Raw genomic sequence first — 18,993 nt, forward strand, 5'->3', positions numbered from 1 at the left:
GCCCGATATTGCATGGGGGAAACGTTCTCGTGTTGTGCTGGATGTTGGATGTGGAGTTGCCAGCTTTGGAGGTTTTCTCTTTGACAAAGATGTGCTAACCATGTCGTTAGCTCCAAAGGATGAACATGAGGCTCAAGTGCAGTTTGCTCTTGAACGAGGGATTCCAGCCATATCTGCTGTAATGGGAACCCAGAGGCTGCCTTTTCCTGGAACTGTTTTTGACATTGTCCATTGTGCTAGGTGTAGGGTTCCCTGGCATTTAGAAGGTAATTTTAACATTAGTGTCTTGTTAATAATTTCCTTGAGGCACTTAGAGTCAAATTGGAAGTTTCCATATTCATTATACTTCAGCAATGTCCAGTCAGTATTAATCAAGCATTTGTGATGCAGGTGGAAAGCTCTTGTTAGAACTGAACCGTGTGTTGCGTCCTGGAGGTTACTTTGTATGGTCTGCCACTCCAATCTACCAGAAGCTTGATGAAGATGTTGCAATCTGGAACGGTAAGTTCTAATTCAGTTGTACTGGTGAATTTTTTTGTTGTGTGATTTTAACATTATAATTATCACTAGCTATTTGTTCTTTTACTTGAATCTGATGCTGAAAATTGTTTGTTTCTTATTGACAGCCATGTCTAAACTGACTAAACAAATGTGCTGGAAACTTGTTAAGAAGGAAAAAGATGCAGTGAATTTGGTTGGTATAGCTATATATCAGAAGCCATTTTCTAATGAGTGTTATGAACAGAGGTCACAAAATGAACCCCCATTGTGTGAGCAATCTGATGATCGTAATGCTGCCTGGTACGTTCTTCTTATATGTCTTCTATGCTCTTTCTTCATTTGAAATTTTTTACATACAGAGTTTATTTAGGGCTAGTGCTTAACTGACATTCATCTGACACTAATGAAAATTCTTTTTGCCAATTGACTGACAGTCAGTGGAGTAGGAGTTTAATGTTTGTTTATTTTTTAAGGCTTTGTTGTTATCAATAAACTAATACCCATTTAGGCTTCTATTAACGCAAATGCATCGTTTTGGCGGCTGTGTACTTGTCCTCCTTTTTGTTCTGTCAACTAATGCTCTGATTTTTCTCACAGGAATGTCCCCTTACAATCATGCATGCACAAAGTACCAGAAGGTGAAACAGAACGAGGGTCTCAGTGGCCAGAGGAATGGTCGGCAAGATTGCAGAAGGCACCATACTGGTTAACTGGTTCGCAGGTTGGTGTTTATGGAAGGTCAGCCCCTGAAGATTTCACTGCAGATAATGAGCACTGGAAACGTGTGGTTAGCCAATCATACCTCAATGGCATGGGTATCAGCTGGTCTAATGTGAGAAATGTGATGGATATGAGAGCTGTTTACGGAGGGTAAGCATTTCATTTAATCTCCTATGTTATCTATCTATCTATCTATCTATACTAATATATTAAAAGGAGTTCCTGATAAAATATATGTTGCCATGTGGAATCCCCCCTATTCACTAGAAACATTTACTCCACATAAATGTACTCCGTATATAACTTGGTTAATAAATATATACAACAAACTAATCTGAAACAAATATAAGTTCAAAATAGAGAAGTATCATTGAAAGTAAAAACTCGGGGCGTCGCCTGAACTACACACTAGTTTTCGTATCAAACTCTTGCCTTTTTGTCATTCTTTGGTGCGCTATCTTTCACTCATCTCCTCGTTTTAATGGGTGACAAAGGTAATTCTTTCCCTTCAAATTTGAAAGGGACAAATTCAACTTATTAACATAAAAAGAAGACTTTGTACTGGCACATGAAGAATTGCAACATTGCAGCAATTTATGGAAGTTCTATTGTTCACTCATTATCTCATGAGAACATCTTATATATAAAAAAATTATCACATGAAAACTACTTCCGTTCTTTTTTTGTTATTTCTCATGGTCTTTAAGAACGACCATAATTTTCTTTTATTGTAGATTAGTACTATGAATCATAGAAAATTACTTATATGAAAGCACTATTGAAATAAAGTAGGCATATAGTAAAAAAATTGTAAATATGATATGTTTTTGTCTTTCCAATCCAACATATTCTTTCTTGTATGAGAACAAGTGCATGAACGCATTATCCAAAGTTCAATGTTGTTCCTCGGGCATCATTTTTATATACTTAAGGTGCCGCAGATATGATTTCTTAAATATACTATTGTTGTGAACAGATTTGCTGCAGCTCTGAGAGACTTGAAAATCTGGGTCATGAACGTGGTGACCGTTGATTCACCCGATACACTTCCTATTATTTATGAACGTGGTCTCTTCGGGATTTATCATGACTGGTGTGAGTCATTCAACACGTATCCTAGATCTTATGACCTCCTCCACGCCGATCATCTCTTCTCCAAAATAAAAAAGAAGTATGTATTATGTTCAAAGATGCTAATCTTACCACCTTTCTTTTTTAATGATTTGTTGTGATTATCCTCCTTCTAACTTAACCTTACCTTTATTGATCTGGATGCCATAGGTGCAACATGCCAGCCTTGGTTGTGGAGGTCGATAGGATCTTAAGACCTGAAGGTAAGATCATCATCCGCGATAATGTTGAGATCATTAACGAGTTGGAGACGATGTTTAGATCTATGCATTGGGAAATCCGGATGACTTATTCCAAGGATAAGGAAGGATTGTTGTGTGCCCAGAAAACATTTTGGCGACCCAATGAAGTTGAGACCCTGGCTTATGCTCTCGTATAAGCAACCATTTGGACCGCCTGAAGCATTGTTCCGTCAAGCCACACAGTTCGATTAGATATTCTTTTTGTTCTTTAGTTTGTCAATTGTGATTTGTAGTTAAATTAAATTTTTTGCTCCCTTTCCCAAAAAAAAAAAAAAAAAAGAAGGATGTTCCTGGCCATTCTGGGGTTCAGTCAATCTTATGTAGAAGGCTGAAAATTTTTAATGTTATATTGGTTCTCTGCAAATTTGTAGCCACGAAACTAATGAAATGTTGATAATATTGTATCCATATAATAGAAGATGGCTTCTTAAAGCACAAATCAAATTGCGATGTTCCCCAATGGTTTGGTTATACCACTTTTGTAAGCTGATAATCTGTGGTTGTGTTCCATTACCATCTTTAGTTTCTACTATAAATCTTTCTTAAAGTGTAATGCATGATTACATCTTATATTGCATATTTTAGAGCTTTGAGTTTGTTTTGTAAGAGACTGTCTACTTTTAAATTAAAATTAGGCAATGGTAATCCCAATATTAAAAAGAGAATTAGTTCAAAAGTGACAAGGTTAATTTCTTTCGATGATTAGTTTAATCTATTTAGTGATTAGGTCTACTTTTGTATTAAATTAGATCGTTTCTTTTAATAGTTTTTGTAGAGTTTTTAAGGCAAAACATAAAACAACTGCTATTTTCCCTGCAGTTGGTAAAGATTTTTCGACATCGAACAAAAATCACTGGGTGATTTTACAGTCAAGCGGAAGTGGTGCCATTAGTAAACTTGAGAGTTAAATTTTCGTTGGTGATTTAGATTTGATGTCTCCGTGGTGTTATGTTCTTGTAAGGCCACAAGAAGAACTGCTTTTTCTACTTCTCTTCATCTTCAACTTCGTGTAAACTCGTAATAGTGCATGTACGAGCCGCCATAAGCGAATACGGTCCAGAGGAATGCTAGTATGGATTCACAGTGCTATGAAATGGAATTTGTGAATTGATATGCATGTCATGGAATGAAAATATAGTAAAGAAATTACAAAATGTTTAGTCTATTGTTAAAGAATTATACAGTAATAACTCATATAGAGGTCACTTTTACAGTAGAAGCCTCTTAAAGAACAGCAAAACAAAAAATCTCTAAGAAGAAATAAATCATTAACAAAGCATAGATACAGTGCAATTTTTCTCATTTACAGGATCAAGGGATATAAAACAAGAAGAAAGCAATACATAACGAAGTAGATGATTGTTCAGTTAAATTTGGGCACAACAGAGGTACATGGCAATTGGTAGGGTCAGTGACGTATCCAAGAATTACGGGATGGGGGAAGGGGGAACGGATGAGAAAAAAATCAAATATAACAAAATATAATATTTGACTTGATTTACGACTAAAAATTCAAATCAAATTTCAATGCCAATATCAATTAATGATTCAAATTACAACTAAATTAAAACGACAAAAATACATAAGTTTTAAAGAAATAAAAATTACAAGTGCATCCGACGACCTTTCATAGATTGGAAGAGGTCAATTACATCATCATAACTAACTTGCAAAAAAAGATCTCTCAATATAAATGACTAAACAATCATTCAAAAATTAATCTCCCATAGTATCTATTTCGCAATTTGCTTTTCACGGTATTCATCGAAGAAAATACTCTTTTCACACTTGCAGTTGTCACGGGAAGAGTTAATACTAATCTTAAAAGCAAGTAGACTAGCTTATATGTAGTTTTAAGGTGGGATTTAGCAAAAGATCATAGTTTTAATTGATGGAAGGCAATGATTTTAAGTCCACGTTTCAAAATAGAAAGAAAAGTTCCCCTCAAAAAAAGAAAAAAAAAAAAGGAAAGCAAGATAATATAGCCTTCATCATGCATGACAATTAATTTACAGGAAACTGACAAAACGGGGAGAAAATAAAAAAGGATTTTAGGAACCCAAAGTTTTGTGGAGGTAAAAAAGAGTTGGGAATACATATACTTCCTCCGTATCAAATTAAACGCAACAATTCCCTCGATCCGGACTCCTAGGCAAAATTTCTTAGTGTGAGATTAACAAAGGTAAGGGTAAGTGTTTAGTGTAATTAACCACCACCAAGTACCACCACCACATACTGCTGCCACCACCACATACTGCCGCCACCACCACATACTGCCGCCACCACCACATACTGTCGTCACCACCACCAACACCACCGAAACTAAACCAACACATACTATTTTGCATAAGCATTAAAGAATATGGGCCCTCTTGGCTGATATTTATTGAAGTATTCTCCTAGAGGAATATGTTAGTATGCATTGCCAGTGCCATGAAATGAAACCCATATGCATGCGGCGGAATGAAAATATAGTGCAATTTTCCTCATTTACAGGATCAAGGGATATAAAACTGAAGAGAGCAATATACAAGAAGTAGATGATTGCACAGTTTGATTAAGGCACAACAGAGGTACATGGCAGCCGGCAGGGGATGATGGCAATCCCAAAAATGTACCGTCAAGATTAAGCCTTTAACAAAAACATACGAGAAACTCGTAGTTCTTAGCCTATTATCTCCACGATACCCTATCGCATACCCTTAAAAAAGCATCAAACACCCTCTGTTATGAAGTGTAGCTTTAAGAAAAGTGACAATATAGCACATAACCTGAGTATATTCTACTAAATAAATTTGGAACCTGGTGTAGGAAAAAAAATACAGCTATCCTCTCTAGATAGTAGGATTTAACTCCTCATACAAAAAGTTACACAATCATGTGTTATGAAGATTGAAACAATTCCACTTCTACATGCCTATAAAGTCAGAAAAACCATCAATTCTACATTTCAAGAGGGGTAAGTGCAGGAAACAAAAGTGAACCATCAAAGAGTAGTCTTTGCCTTCATAAACAGACTTCACTCAGAAAAATGATAATGCTAGGTAAGGCCAAGAAGATTAGCTTATGCATCTACAAAGTACTTACTCACATTTCGAAGAACTTTCGAAGCAAGGCTTTGTCTTCTTCACTAACTCTGGGATCATTGAGTAAGTCAACGAAAAACGATGTAGTCTGAACATCAGCTGCAAAATGTTTGCTGGTCATAATGCTGACAAGCTCCAACGCCTTTTTTACATCATTACCATGAAGGAATCCCCTAATAATTGTATTGTAGGTGCAGTCATCTGGAGGACATCCATCTTCTTCCATTTTCTTTACCAGCTCACAAGCATTAGTAAGTAGCCCTTTCTTACAAAATCCTTTGATCATTACAGTGTAGGTATGCACATCTAGAGGTAAACCCTTAGCTACAAGAAAGGAGAAGATGTCTGCAACCTCTTCAAGTCGACCAGCTTCAGACAAGCCATCCATTAGGATAGTGTATGTGGGAATACTAGGAAGCACACCACTGTTCTTCATGTCATTAAACATGTGTATTGCCTCATCAATCAGTGCATTTTTACATAGACCATGAATCAATGAATTATAAGTGACTACATTTGGTTTTAAACCCTTAGATGCCATTTCTTTAAAGAGCTTGCGTGCAAAATGTACTTGATTGTCCTTGCAGAAGGCATCAATTAGAGTGCTATAGGAGATGACATTAGGGGTTAGTCCTCTATGTTGCATTTCTTGGAGAAGAGGCAGAGCTTTTTCAAGCTTTTTAGCCTTTGAATATCCATTGATTAAGCTGCTGAAAGTAACAACGTCAGGTTTGCAGTCATGTTTTACCATCAAATCCATTACCTTTTCTGCCTCTTCCATCTCACCGCGTAAGCAATATCCATCTATTAAAGCACTGTAAGTGATGACATTTGGAACTTGACCATTGTGAATCATATATTCAAAAGTAGCCCTAGCTTCACCAACCATTCCCTCTTTGCAATACATGTCAATCAGCATGGTATAAGTCTCCACACCAGCAATTATATTGTTGTCCAACATTTGAGTCAACATCTCTTGAGCATCTTTCCACTTCCCCACCGTGCACATACCTCGAATTAGAGAATGATAAGTGAACACATCGGGAGAAATGCGCTTGGTTTTCATCTCTTGAAAGAGTTGGATAGCTTGAGGTACAGCCTGGTCTTTGCAGAGACTGTCAATGATAGTATTATATATGACAGCATTAGGAAGGTAATGGCCACGAGATTCCATGGTACGAAGCAACTTAAGAGCACCAACATTGTTTCCTGATTTGCAAAGACCTTTAAACATAGCCCCATAGGTAACGATAGTGGGTTGAAAACCAAGCTTGAGAGTCTTATCGAGCAATTGAACAGCTTCATCCAAGCGATCCGAATGAATAAGGCCATTAATGAAGGTATTGAAAGTGGCAATACTAGGTTGATGACCCATCTTAAACATCTTGGCGAGAACAGAAAGCCCAAAATCAGGACGGTCAGAGCGGCAGTAACAATTGGCAAGGATATTCAGGGAGTAAACATTGGGTGGGAGGCCTGACAGCTCAAGTTCCTTAAGGAGAGAGATAACAATGGAGAAAGGGGGGTGGGGTTGAATCTTACACATTGCACTTAAAAGCATACAGAAATCAACAATAGAAGGAAGAGGGGTCAAAGATATCATACAACGAAATAGAGAAAGTGGATGATTAATCCTGTGAAACCCTAATTTGCACTCATGTCTAACATGTTTCAGGAACAATTGAGGGTCATCAACATCATGATTTGTAACACGATTTGTATAATTTCGACAGTAAAATAGAGATTGAAATGGAAAAATGAACTGAAATTGAGGATGGAAATGGGAAGGAGAGAAATGAAGAAGAATACCGGAAGAATAAACAAGTCGAAGCCCAGAAGAAGAAAGGACAGAAGCTCCCATTGCAGCAGTTTTGCTCCTCAACGTCATCTCTAATTTCTGGGTAAAAGATCAAAACATCATTTTTGCACAAACATCACAACTCTGAACTCTGAATGAATAATCTAGCTGCAATTTTAGTATTGAAGAGCTCGGACACTTGTGTGGTTGTGCCCGTGCATACGCTATAGAGGCTAAAGTGCTTTATAACATTTTCTTAGTTTTTATTATTATTAGGAAATTAAGTCAACTCAAGGGCGGGTAAAACATGCACAACATACTAAGGAAATACCCCAACATAATGCTGGGAGTAAGGATCGAACCCCTGACCTCAGGGGCCAAGGGGAGCGCTCTACCCACTTGAGCTAACTCCTATCCTTTATAACATTTTTTTAGTAGTATTTAGATTTTAGGGTCTTGATGTTCATAAATCATACCGCCTTTGTTCCATAATATAATGCTTATTTGTCTTTTTTGAGGTCAAAATTTAATTTTCTTTATATATATATATATATATATATATATATATATATATATATATATATATATATATATATATGACATGGCATTCCACGCCCCACAACATCGTTGGGGAGTGGGCTGGGAACCCTGTGCTAGCCTGACGAAGGCTGAAAACGCCACAAGGCGACTGGTGGGCCAAATGAGTTCCAAATGGACTCAAATATGAGGATCCTTCATATATTGGGCCAATGAAGATAATGATCGAGCCAAATTTTTAACTTGAGGCCCAAAAACAGGTGATGGTGCACGGGCATTCTGAATGGTGCACCGGAAACTTCTAGAAGAGCCTAGGGTGTGTGTAAATAAAATAAACGAGAGGGAAAGAGTGTGTAAATAGGAAAAGGAGCCGTCAACGCTGGAGAAAAATAGGATCAACACCGGAAAATCAATCGAAGGTTTCATCTCACAAGGAATTAGAGTTAGAAGGTTATTTATCACAAAAAAATTATAAGTTTGCTTCTAACGAAATGACACTTTAGAAGGTTCTTTCTGACAAATTTTCCTATTTTTAATAAATTATGTCATATTTATCAATTTTGTTAAATAAAGCTTGTAAAAACAAATAGGTAAACACCTAAAATCTATGCAGTAGGTGTATAGGTTAGAAAAACCGTAATATTAATTAGATAGATGATGTTGATGGAATTTTTTTTACTAATTATAAATGTTACTTTCCCCCCAGTTAATTAGATGCTTTAAGTTCCAATTTTGACATAATTATATCTAATTTTGCTTAGTATGATTTATAGTTTACTATATTTTATATAATATCTAAGTTTAGTTTTTGTTTGATGACCTATTCAAGATTTCAATCTTTTCTTTATCAAATTTTTCCTTAAAGATAATATAGAAAATTTAAAATATATATAGCTTACTAAATAAAGTAAGGGATTTATATTTTAGAACGCCTTGTAAATTATACAGTTTATCTAAAAAATAAAAAATGCCAATATATCCTTTTCATAACCTGTCTTATTACCCCTTTATCATATATCTTGTCTCCAATGCTACAATTATTATTTGTCTTGTTACCTCTTTATCAAAAATCTTGTCACAAATGCTACAGTTAACTTTGTCTCGTTAACTCTCAAAGAAACTTTTTTTTTCTTCTATAAAGTCAATGTCAAAAAGAAGAAAAGAATATACTAATAGTAAGTGTAATAAAATGCTATGCTACACTATCAAGTCAAAACAAACTTAGTAGAAAATAAGCCATATATGGCATGTTGTGTAATAAAATATAATAGGTAAATTATGTCTCAATTTAGAGAGCGAGTCCCATGGTCTAAACAAAGAACTTTCCACTTCACTAGCCTATATTTATGCTTTTTGTGCCATATAATCACACACCCTAAAAATCTTTTCTTTCTTAACACTAATTAAATCTCATCCTCAAATTTAACATTTAATTTTGAAAACATAACAAGGGAACAAAATAATAGACATGGAAGATGAAAGCCATCAAATCAAACAAGAAAGTCTTGAAAGCCCTTGTTCTAAGAACAAAAGCTACAACAACAACAACAACAACAATGCAAACAATAATAATAATAATGCAAGTAATAATAAAGAGCAAGATAGATTTCTCCCAATAGCAAATGTAGGGAGGATCATGAAAAAAGTTATCCCAAACACAGGAAAAATCTCTAAAGATGCAAAAGAAACTGTGCAAGAATGTGTATCTGAGTTTATAAGTTTTGTAACAGGAGAAGCTTCAGATAAATGCCAAAGAGAGAAGAGGAAGACTATCAATGGTGATGATATTATATGGGCTATTACTACTCTTGGTTTTGAGGATTATGTAAATCCTTTGAAATTATACCTCAACAAATATAGGGATATTGAAGGAGAGAAAGTAAATGTTCCTAAACAACAAAGATCAGCTGAACAATTACATCAACTTCCACAACAACAACAACAACAACATGCACAAAATCATCAAAGGTTACTACATCACCATCAACAGGATCATCATCAATTTCATCAACAAGTTGATCAAGGTTTGTCACCTTATGCAACTAGTGTATATTCTTCTGCCAATACATTGTTGCTTCCTCAACCATCTTTTCCAGGACCGGAGCAACCATATCCTTTGCCCTTTTCACCTAATTCCATTCAAAAGAATTACCAACACCAAGAGCAAATTGATTCAGTTGGGCATTGGTGAATTAAGCTATGGAGGAAGGAACTTATGAGTCTTTATTACAATTTTGATTCTAAGTTTTTTTGGAATTCTATTTTGTTCTTGTTCATTTTTTTTACTATGAAATAATAGAGTTGATACATAAGCATGTAAAACAGGAAAAATATATATATATACTTATCGTAACAAATTCAGCATAGCTCAATATGACTTTTCCATGATTATGAACTATGTTGATAAAGACATATATAGAGGTTAGAAGAAAATCATTCTACAAGCCTACAAAGTAATTTAAGTATCTATATATGTTATGTTATTGGTTTACAACATTCATAAAGGTCTTTTTATAAAGATCAAGTCTTTTAACTGTCTTTGACTAGTTGATATAATTATTGGTTTCTGCAATTGTTTTCGAAGTAAGACATGATTGAATTTCCTTGGCTACTTTGTCATTTTTGGCTTATTATAAATAATAAAAAAAAAATCTTTGATCAAACTTCAACTTTCAAAGTTTCTCGGTCCAACAGTTATGTGCTAGATGCGGGACAAAGGTAAAGAGATTTCCTTTCTCAAATACCCTCACTTTGTAAGATTCGATCCTGTAACATTAAGGATCTAACATAGAAACTTGCCAAGTGAGCCAAGTCTTAATTTGTTAGTGTCATTTTTGGTATGTTGTGTTTTTAATTTGTAAAGGTTGTGTTATCAATATAGTTTGCTTTCATCCGTTAAAGCTTTACCCATCGCTCTTTTTTTTTTGACATTAGCAATTCAGAATTTGAACACAACGAAATGACAACAGACAAGCAATACACTTAACATGCTCTTACACACCAAAAGCAGAACTTAAACTTAAACTTGGAAGAAAGAACTTGAGTCGGAGCCTTTTAATTCATTTTAACTCTTCTTTTAGTGGTACTTAAACTTAAACTTGGGGAAGAAAGAACTTGAGTCGGAGCCTTTTAATTCGTTTTAACTCTTCTTTTAGTGGTAGACGATTACCATATCATAAGATTGGTAGTGGAGGAGACTTGGTGGATTCCTTAAGCAAAATAACATGCATGAAAAGGGTTTAACAAATATGATGGAATTAGTGAGAGGAGTAGACTTCTCCAACAATCGGGATGATAATGAACAAGCGAGATTTGGAACTGAGCAATCTGAACAACCTCATGCCACGTGGAATTCTTGGCTTGAGATATCTAGCTCTTGAGTAGGTATTTTGAGTTGCTCCTTTTGGTAGGAGAACATCTCTTAAATTGACGCGTTATGAACCCCTAAAATTTTCAATTGGGGAGCCGTCTGAAGATATATAGTTTTCAAGCAATGATAAACAATATCATTTCCAAGCGAAATTGATATCTACACATTGATAGATCTCAAACGAGAGAAAAGAAGTCCCAACCATGAACACCTTGCCCCTCCTCTTTCCCGCTCACTCACTATTAACCAAGCTACGGGAAGATTCCTAACTACCGTAGGCAAAATCTCCTCTTTCAACTTCTATTATTTTAGATTTCAAGGTGGTACCTTAATTTTGGCACGATATTTTAGAAACCTTTCCCCTACTCACCGTTAAACTCGAGAATTTTCTTTATTCTCTCACAATTAATAACCCACTCTAATTTTTTTATAAGATCTCTCTAATAATGATTGGGAACGAAAACCAAAGATAACTTAATTCAACCCATACTAGGAAAGAAAACTAAGGTGGAAGGATTGTACAAACCCATTTGCAATCGAAGTCGAGAATCAGGACCGTCCTAAGTGTTATGAAGGCATGTACTACTATAATTAAACAAGGCCTTAGTAGGTGAAGATGAACTATTATTTAATAACAACTAATTTTTAGGCCTGACCGGATAAATATAATTTTCATTTATTAACATTTTATTTCATAAATATAACACCAAATATTACTTGATGTATTTTCTATTTTTTTTATTATATGCGGGTTTATATAAAGTAAACACACTAAGAGATAGCGCCACATGGCATAGATCCTTGCTTAGGAACACCTTTTAATATATTAGTATAGAATATTGTTAAAGTTATAATCCATAATATGATGATTTGGAATTCTATTTTTAACATTCTAATCATGAATCATAAAGCAATATTGAAAAAGAAAATAAAAGTGGTAAAGGGCCCTAAAAGTTTTTTTTTTTTTTTTTTTTTTTTTGCGCAGTCCTTCCTAATCTTTCCACTAGTGGATGCCAATAATGCAAACTAATTCCTTAACCACTCAAACAAATATAATTTTACACATACTTGTTATAACAATTAATACATATAAACTTAATTTGGAGGCCTCTCATCTTCCCGAGGCCCTGTGCCGAGAGCCATGATGCACATGCTCATGGCCGGGCTTGTCGAGAATTGTAGCTAGATACTGAAATAACGGTGCAAATAAACTGATTTGCGTAAAAAGTTCTACCGGAAACGACAATCCTTGAAAACCACCGTAAGTCATCGGCTGATTTTGAAAACAATAAGGAGAGTCTTCTAAACCATGATCAATATATCCATTAAATATTTATTATCTCTCGTACCTAAATAATGATTCTTTGTTTTTTTTTCCCTCAAAATAAGATAGGTTATGATATTTTGTAGTGAGAAGAAGAACAACTATAAAAAAATAGTAATCAAGGATGTCTTGGCCTAATGATTAAGATTGAGATGCTATGAACGATATATCACAAGTTCGAATCACCCCCTTCTTTGTACGTACTTTGTAGTTTGTACCGTTATTTTCATTTCACGTTTATAGTCGCGTTTTCAAATACTTGTGAAAGACTAAGAAACTACACCCTATGACCTATAAATAAATGCTCCATCCACATTAACAAGATAAATAAAATAAACTAGAAAATATTTGATATCTTGTAAATGTATGTCGAGACATATTCAACAACATCTTGTTTTGCTGACATTGTCTTTATAAGTGAATGATAAAAATATGGTCAAAGTATAGTATTCCCTCTGATTTTCACTAGTTTATCCACTTTTTTTTTTCAGTGTTTGGAATGGTCCCACAAATAGTTTATTGATATTGTTACATTCTCATACAACTTTTCTTGGCCTATAACATTAATTTCAAGTCTTCAATACAACATTAATTTCAAGTCTTCAAAACAACATTAATTTCTGTGTTTGGAATCGTCCCACAAATGGAGATGAATGGAATAATAATAATTATTTTTTTTTTTTTTGGCAATTCAAAATTGTTATTGAAAACCAAAAAAAACTTTTTGGGAGAATACAACTTAGCCTAACAGCCCCAAACTAAGGACTGAACAAGAAAACCAAAAGAAAACTCCCTAGAACAACTAGGACAGTCCAAGCTATAGCAGATCAAGCATCTACATCATACAATCAACAGTTGCCTTTGTTTTTCACTACAGCTACAAGCTGTATTAAAGAGTATCTCCCTAATCACCACTGGAGCAGAGATATTCTGATGTTCAAAGAGCTTTTTGTTTCTACATTTCCAGATAGAGTAAATGGCTTCAGTAAAGACCATCACCAGAACCCTATTTTCATCCTTCTTACTACTAGCTTTCACCTGCATCTCCCTAATAAGATCAGTAAATCCATTCCCTCTTCCTGCTTGCTTCAGTTGTAATTTGAGATATTCCCAAATGCTTGCTGAAAATGTGCATTGGAAGAACAGGTGCTGAGTAGATTCAGGCTCACTGTTACATAAGCAACAGGTTACATTGCAAGTTGGTAGCCATTTGCTTACTCTATCACAGGTGGCTAGCCTATTCTGAAGGGCAAGCCAAAGTATGAAAATACTTCTAGGACTAGCTTTGTTATTACAAATAAGTTTCTTCCATGTTACATTCTCAAAATCTCCCTGCAGGCTTTTATAAGTTGTCTTAATACTGAACTGCCCCTTGTGAAGAGTTTGCTCCCATCCTCCAATGTCTGCTAAAGCCTCTCTAGCTTTGATGATCTTTTTTAAAATCCATGATATGTTGTTGGTGATCCCAACCTATAAAGGAGTGGCTTGTTTCAGGTAATACTCAGCCACCCATTTCACCCATAATTTGTCAGCTTTTGATTCATTTGCCCAAAGAAGCTTAAGAAGAGCTGCAGTGTTCCAAGTTGACATGTTAATGAGATTCCAGCCCCCAGCTACCTTGGGAAGAAAAAAATTATGCCAAGCAATAGGAGCCTTATGAGATTCCAAGGTCTTTCCAGTCCATAAGAACCTTCTACATATCATTTCCACAACCTTGATTAGTTTTTTTGGAAGAGGAAAGATATGGGCCCAGTAATTTTGCATACTAGTGAGAATACTTCTCACCAACTGAAGTCTTCCAGCATAGCTTAACATATGAGACATCCATGTCTGTGCTCTAGCAGTAATTTTATCAGCAAGAATTTTACATTGACTATAGGTGAGTTTCCTAGTAGCCAATGGTACCCCCAAGTACTTGAAAGGTAAGTCCCCAATTGGAAGGGACACATTATCAGCAATTGCAGTAGCTTCATCACTTCTCACCCCAGCAAAGTAGATGCAACTTTTTTCAATGCTAGCTTCAAGACCTGAAGCTTTAGAGAACTTTCTAAATGTACTCATAATTTTTTCCACTGATTTACTATCAGCCCTAGCAAATAATAATAAATCATCTGCAAACATCAGATGATTTAATTTGATTCTTTTACATTTAGGGTGATAGTGAAAATCAGGGTCATCATGTAATTCACCCAAGCATCTACTTAAATACTCCATGCTTATGGCAAAGAGGAAGGGAGATAGTGGATCTCCTTGTCTAAGCCCTTTCATTGCTTGGAAAGGTTTAGAAGGAGCACCATTGAGTTGAATAGAGTAAGAAACACCCTTTACACAAGCCATTATCCAATCCACCCATTTCCTTGGGAAACCAAGCTCAATCATCATGTTTTCAAGGAAAGGCCACTCAACAGAGTCATATGCCTTTTTAATATCCACCTTTATCACACATCTAGGTGATATATAGGATCTTGAATACCCTCTCAACAGCTCAGTTGCCAGAAGAATATTATCAGCTATATATCTTCCAGGGATAAATCCAGCTTGAGAAGGATTGATACTTCTGCTATCACATTGCCAAGTCTGTTAGATAATACCTTGGCAATGATTTTGTATAGCATAGTACAGCAGGCAATTGGCCTGTAGTCTTTTGGATGCATAGCATGATTCACTTTAGGGATTAAAGTGATGAGTGTTATATTAATAGGCTTGTAAATTTCAGAAGCTTGAAAAAACTCCTGCACTCCCTGGTAGATATCAGTATTAATCATATGCCAGATTTTCTTGAAAAACATTGCATTGAAGCCATCCACACCAGGAGCTTTATTGTCCCCTATACTTGCCAGGGCCTTGTCAATTTCATACCCTCTAACTGGCTCAATCAAGCTTCTACTAGCATCTAAGCTCAGAATAGGACCTTTCCTCACTATAGGAAGATCAATAGCATCCAGGTACCTAGCCCTTGTTCCCAGCAGGTTCTGATAGAATTGCACAAGCTCCTGATGAATCTCTGCAGAGTCAGTAATAATTCCATGCTCAGTTTGCACCATGTTAATGCAATTTTGAGCTTTCCTTATCTTTACAGCAGTAAAGAAATGTTTGGTGTTCCTGTCACCTTCAGCAATCCAGCTAATTCTGGATTTTTGTTGTAAGATACTAGTTTCAATATTTGACCAGTATCTAAGAGTTTCAATGTTCTCTTTTTCAATCTTCTGGGTCTCAGTATCATGTATCAGAGAAGGATGTCTTTGTACTTGATCCAACTTAGCTCGACATTCTGCTATCTTAATGTGAGCTTGAGAGAAGTGTTTAGAGTGAAGGCTTTTGATTTCATGTTTAACTCTTATAAGATTGCTCCAAATCTGCTTCAGTTTACCACCCCTGACATTCTGCTGCCACACATCTTGAATGAGTGGGAGAAAACTAGCTTCAGTAGCCATAAAATTCATGAATTTGAACGGTCTCCCTCTCTTAATTTCATGGTGCGTACATCTGATCAATAGTGGTGTATGATCAGAAATGCCTTCAGGTAGATAATTAACAAGGATATCAGGGTATTCTTGCAACATTTCATCATTCAAGAAAGCCTTGTCAATTCTACTCCAAATTCGGTTGCTTCCTTCCCCTTTGTTACTCCATGAATAGAACAAACCAGTATTAGGAGCCTCTATTAGATTGGCCTCCAGTAAAAATTGATTGAAATCAATTGTTTCAGATTCCTGTACTTCATTACCATTACACCTGTCTTCAGCTCTTAGCACTGCATTAAAATCTCCAAAAACAATCACAGGCCCCTGGCTACTGTTAAGAATGTACAGAAGTTGCTCCCAAAGGACTTTCCCATCTCTAACAGTATGAAGGCCATACACAGCAACTAAGTGAAAGTTTTTTGTTGCTCTTGTGATCTGAAGGTGAATACATTGCTCATCAGTACTGATTACAGTGGCAGCAATTTCACCTGGTTTCCAGCCAAACCAAATTCTACCTCTTGGTGAATAGTCATAATTATTCACCCATTGCCACTGTATCCCAAACTTCTTCTGAGTGTTACTAGCTTTATGACTCTTTACCCTTGTTTCAAATAGAGCACAGCACATTGGATTATGAATATGTAAGAAGTGTTTAACTTCTTTTATTTTAGCAGGGTCATTAAGCCCCCGCACATTCCACCCCAGGAGATTCATTATGAGAGATAGGGGTTTGGTCCCCTAGCACCCCCAGTCTTCCCTGAGTCATTTCCTCCATATGTTACAACCCTTGCACTTTGAAAATTAACCTGCTTGCCTTTAGATTTCCTTGTCACAACCTTCCACGGCTCCTCTTCATCTGCTGGTATAGGTGTTGTTACAGGAGTAACTTCTGAGATAGCCTCTACAACCACAGCAGGATCACCAGTATTGCCATTGCCAGCAATACTTAGATCTACTACAGTGGGAGGAGGTCCATCATCAGGTATGGCTGTTACTTCCTGTATCTCTTCCACAGCATTTGATTTTACAGTTTTTGGAACCCATTTTTGCATAGGCTTTACAAAGTTTCTTTTCACCTCACAATTATGGCCTATTTTCTGGCATTTATTACAGAAAGCAGGCAGCCAATCATATTCCACACGTTGAACAAATTTCCTTCCACTGGGATCTTCTACTATGATTTCTTTAGTTGCAGGTTTTGTTACATCAATTTCAATCAAGATTCTAGCAAATGAAACCCTAAGCATTTTTGTGGTACACTCATCCGCATAGATAGGAACCCCTAGAACACTTCCTATTCTACTCAATGAGTTATCACTCCAACAATTAAGAGGTAGATTTGGAAGTTTCACCCAGATAGGCACAATATTGATTATTATTACCATTATTATAACAATAATAATGGTAATAATAATGACGATGATAATAATAATAATAATAATAATAATAATAATAATAATAATAATAATAATAATAATAATAATGATAATAATTGCATTAATAATAATAATAATAATAATAATAATAATAATAATAATAATAATAATAATAATAATAATAATAATAATAATAATAATAATAATAATGTTGTTACAAAGAAAGGGTAAGTGAAACCTTGGGGTGGGATGGGGAATGAATGTAGAGGAGTTTGGGGTAAGGGTAGGATAAAGGGAATCATTGAATTGACAAAACAAATTGCAAGTGAGAGATTCTTGAGATTAATTTTGTTAATTTTTCCAAATTCAAAAATCAAATTTTAAATATTCAGTCCTACTAGATATGCATTAATTTAGGAATTTATAATAAAACTATATTTCAATTGATGTTAGTTATGTAGCCATTGTTTTATATTGTCAAATCTATCTTCTTAAATGCAACCTTCCATAATTTTCAAGAAGTGTTACTCTTACAAAGGTTTTTTTTTTAAAGACACTTACAAAAGATATGTAGTAAAAAAGATTTTTTTAGGGAAAGTAAAAAAGATATTAAGAAAAACTCTCTCTGTTCCAAAAATGTTGCTACATTTGTTTTTTCACAGTTTACGACATGCAACTTCAAACATCAATATCTTGAGTTACATATATGAAAAAAATATAAAAATTATATATTTGGAAAATACAAATTGGGAAGAATCGAATAAGATCTAACATGACTATGTTTTTTCTTATGTATATCAACTAAAAAATAATCAAAGTTATTACCAAGTAAATAATACCAACGATGAAAACGTAGCAACATTTGTAGAACAGAGGGAGTAATAAGAGCCCGCTGATTTTTAAGGATTCATCCCTATATTCTTGAACTTGGGAATTTTGGCTGTCATTGTAGATCTGTAGTGGTACAAACAATTGCAAGGGCCAATTTCTTTTGTCCAGGTTAGCGTTTGTCCTACTGATCATATACTACCTCTGTTTTTTTAGTTGCATCATTTGCTTTTTCACATTTGCCGAGACGATTCTTTGAACATTAATATCTCTTATTGGGTGTAAGTAATAATTATAAAAATTTGATATTTGGAGTTGTCGCATTGAGACGAATCTAACAAGATCCCACTTGACTATGTTTTTTCTTATATAATAATGCGAGATAGTTCATCAAAGTTGGTTGATGAATAGTGCCACAAACCAAATGTTGCAACTAAAAAAATGCGGAGGTAGTATCAATTTGGTTGGATATTTGTCACCATTGTCCAAAACAACTTTTATGTTCGGATAAGAAAAACTCTACATACTAGGAGTTGTAACTTGGAAGGGTGAGTTTATCCTAGAGGTGATCAAGATTAACTCGGTTCGGCCCGGCTCGAAATTGGGCGGATTTTGG

At 35.2% G+C, this 18,993-nt stretch overlaps 3 protein-coding genes across 3 annotated transcripts; 2 read left to right on the forward strand and 1 right to left on the reverse strand.

The window, feature by feature from the left end:
* Nucleotide 1: 1 nt before the first annotated feature.
* Nucleotides 2-3,038, forward strand: LOC104890598 (probable methyltransferase PMT26; the record flags this gene model as incomplete). Its single annotated transcript, XM_057394147.1, has 6 exons — nucleotides 2-266; nucleotides 391-501; nucleotides 627-801; nucleotides 1,099-1,371; nucleotides 2,198-2,392; nucleotides 2,503-3,038. Coding segments are annotated over 6 exons (1,248 nt in total), but the record flags the coding sequence as incomplete, so codon positions are not given.
* Nucleotides 3,039-5,354: 2,316 nt separating this feature from the next.
* Nucleotides 5,355-7,696, reverse strand: LOC104890597 (putative pentatricopeptide repeat-containing protein At1g12700, mitochondrial). Its single transcript, XM_010676141.4, has one exon. It carries the CDS (start codon nucleotides 7,566-7,568, stop codon nucleotides 5,682-5,684), a length of 1,887 nt encoding a protein of 628 aa, XP_010674443.2. The 5' UTR covers nucleotides 7,569-7,696; the 3' UTR covers nucleotides 5,355-5,681.
* Nucleotides 7,697-9,483: 1,787 nt separating this feature from the next.
* LOC104890715 (nuclear transcription factor Y subunit B-7) lies at nucleotides 9,484-10,363 on the forward strand. Its single transcript, XM_010676292.4, has one exon. The coding sequence runs from the start codon at nucleotides 9,484-9,486 to the stop codon at nucleotides 10,204-10,206; it is 723 nt and encodes a 240-aa protein (XP_010674594.3). The 3' UTR covers nucleotides 10,207-10,363.
* Nucleotides 10,364-18,993: the final 8,630 nt, after the last annotated feature.

This window comes from Beta vulgaris, chromosome 4 (genome assembly GCF_026745355.1).
Source record: "Beta vulgaris subsp. vulgaris cultivar EL10 chromosome 4, EL10.2, whole genome shotgun sequence".
NCBI lineage: Eukaryota > Viridiplantae > Streptophyta > Magnoliopsida > Caryophyllales > Amaranthaceae > Beta > Beta vulgaris.

Bases quoted from the DNA above. Each gene is read 5' to 3' on its own strand.
- LOC104890597 (XM_010676141.4), bottom strand. From the start codon at position 7,568: ATGACGTTGAGGAGCAAAACTGCTGCAATGGGAGCTTCTGTCCTTTCT.
- LOC104890715 (XM_010676292.4), top strand. From the start codon at position 9,484: ATGGAAGATGAAAGCCATCAAATCAAACAAGAAAGTCTTGAAAGCCCT.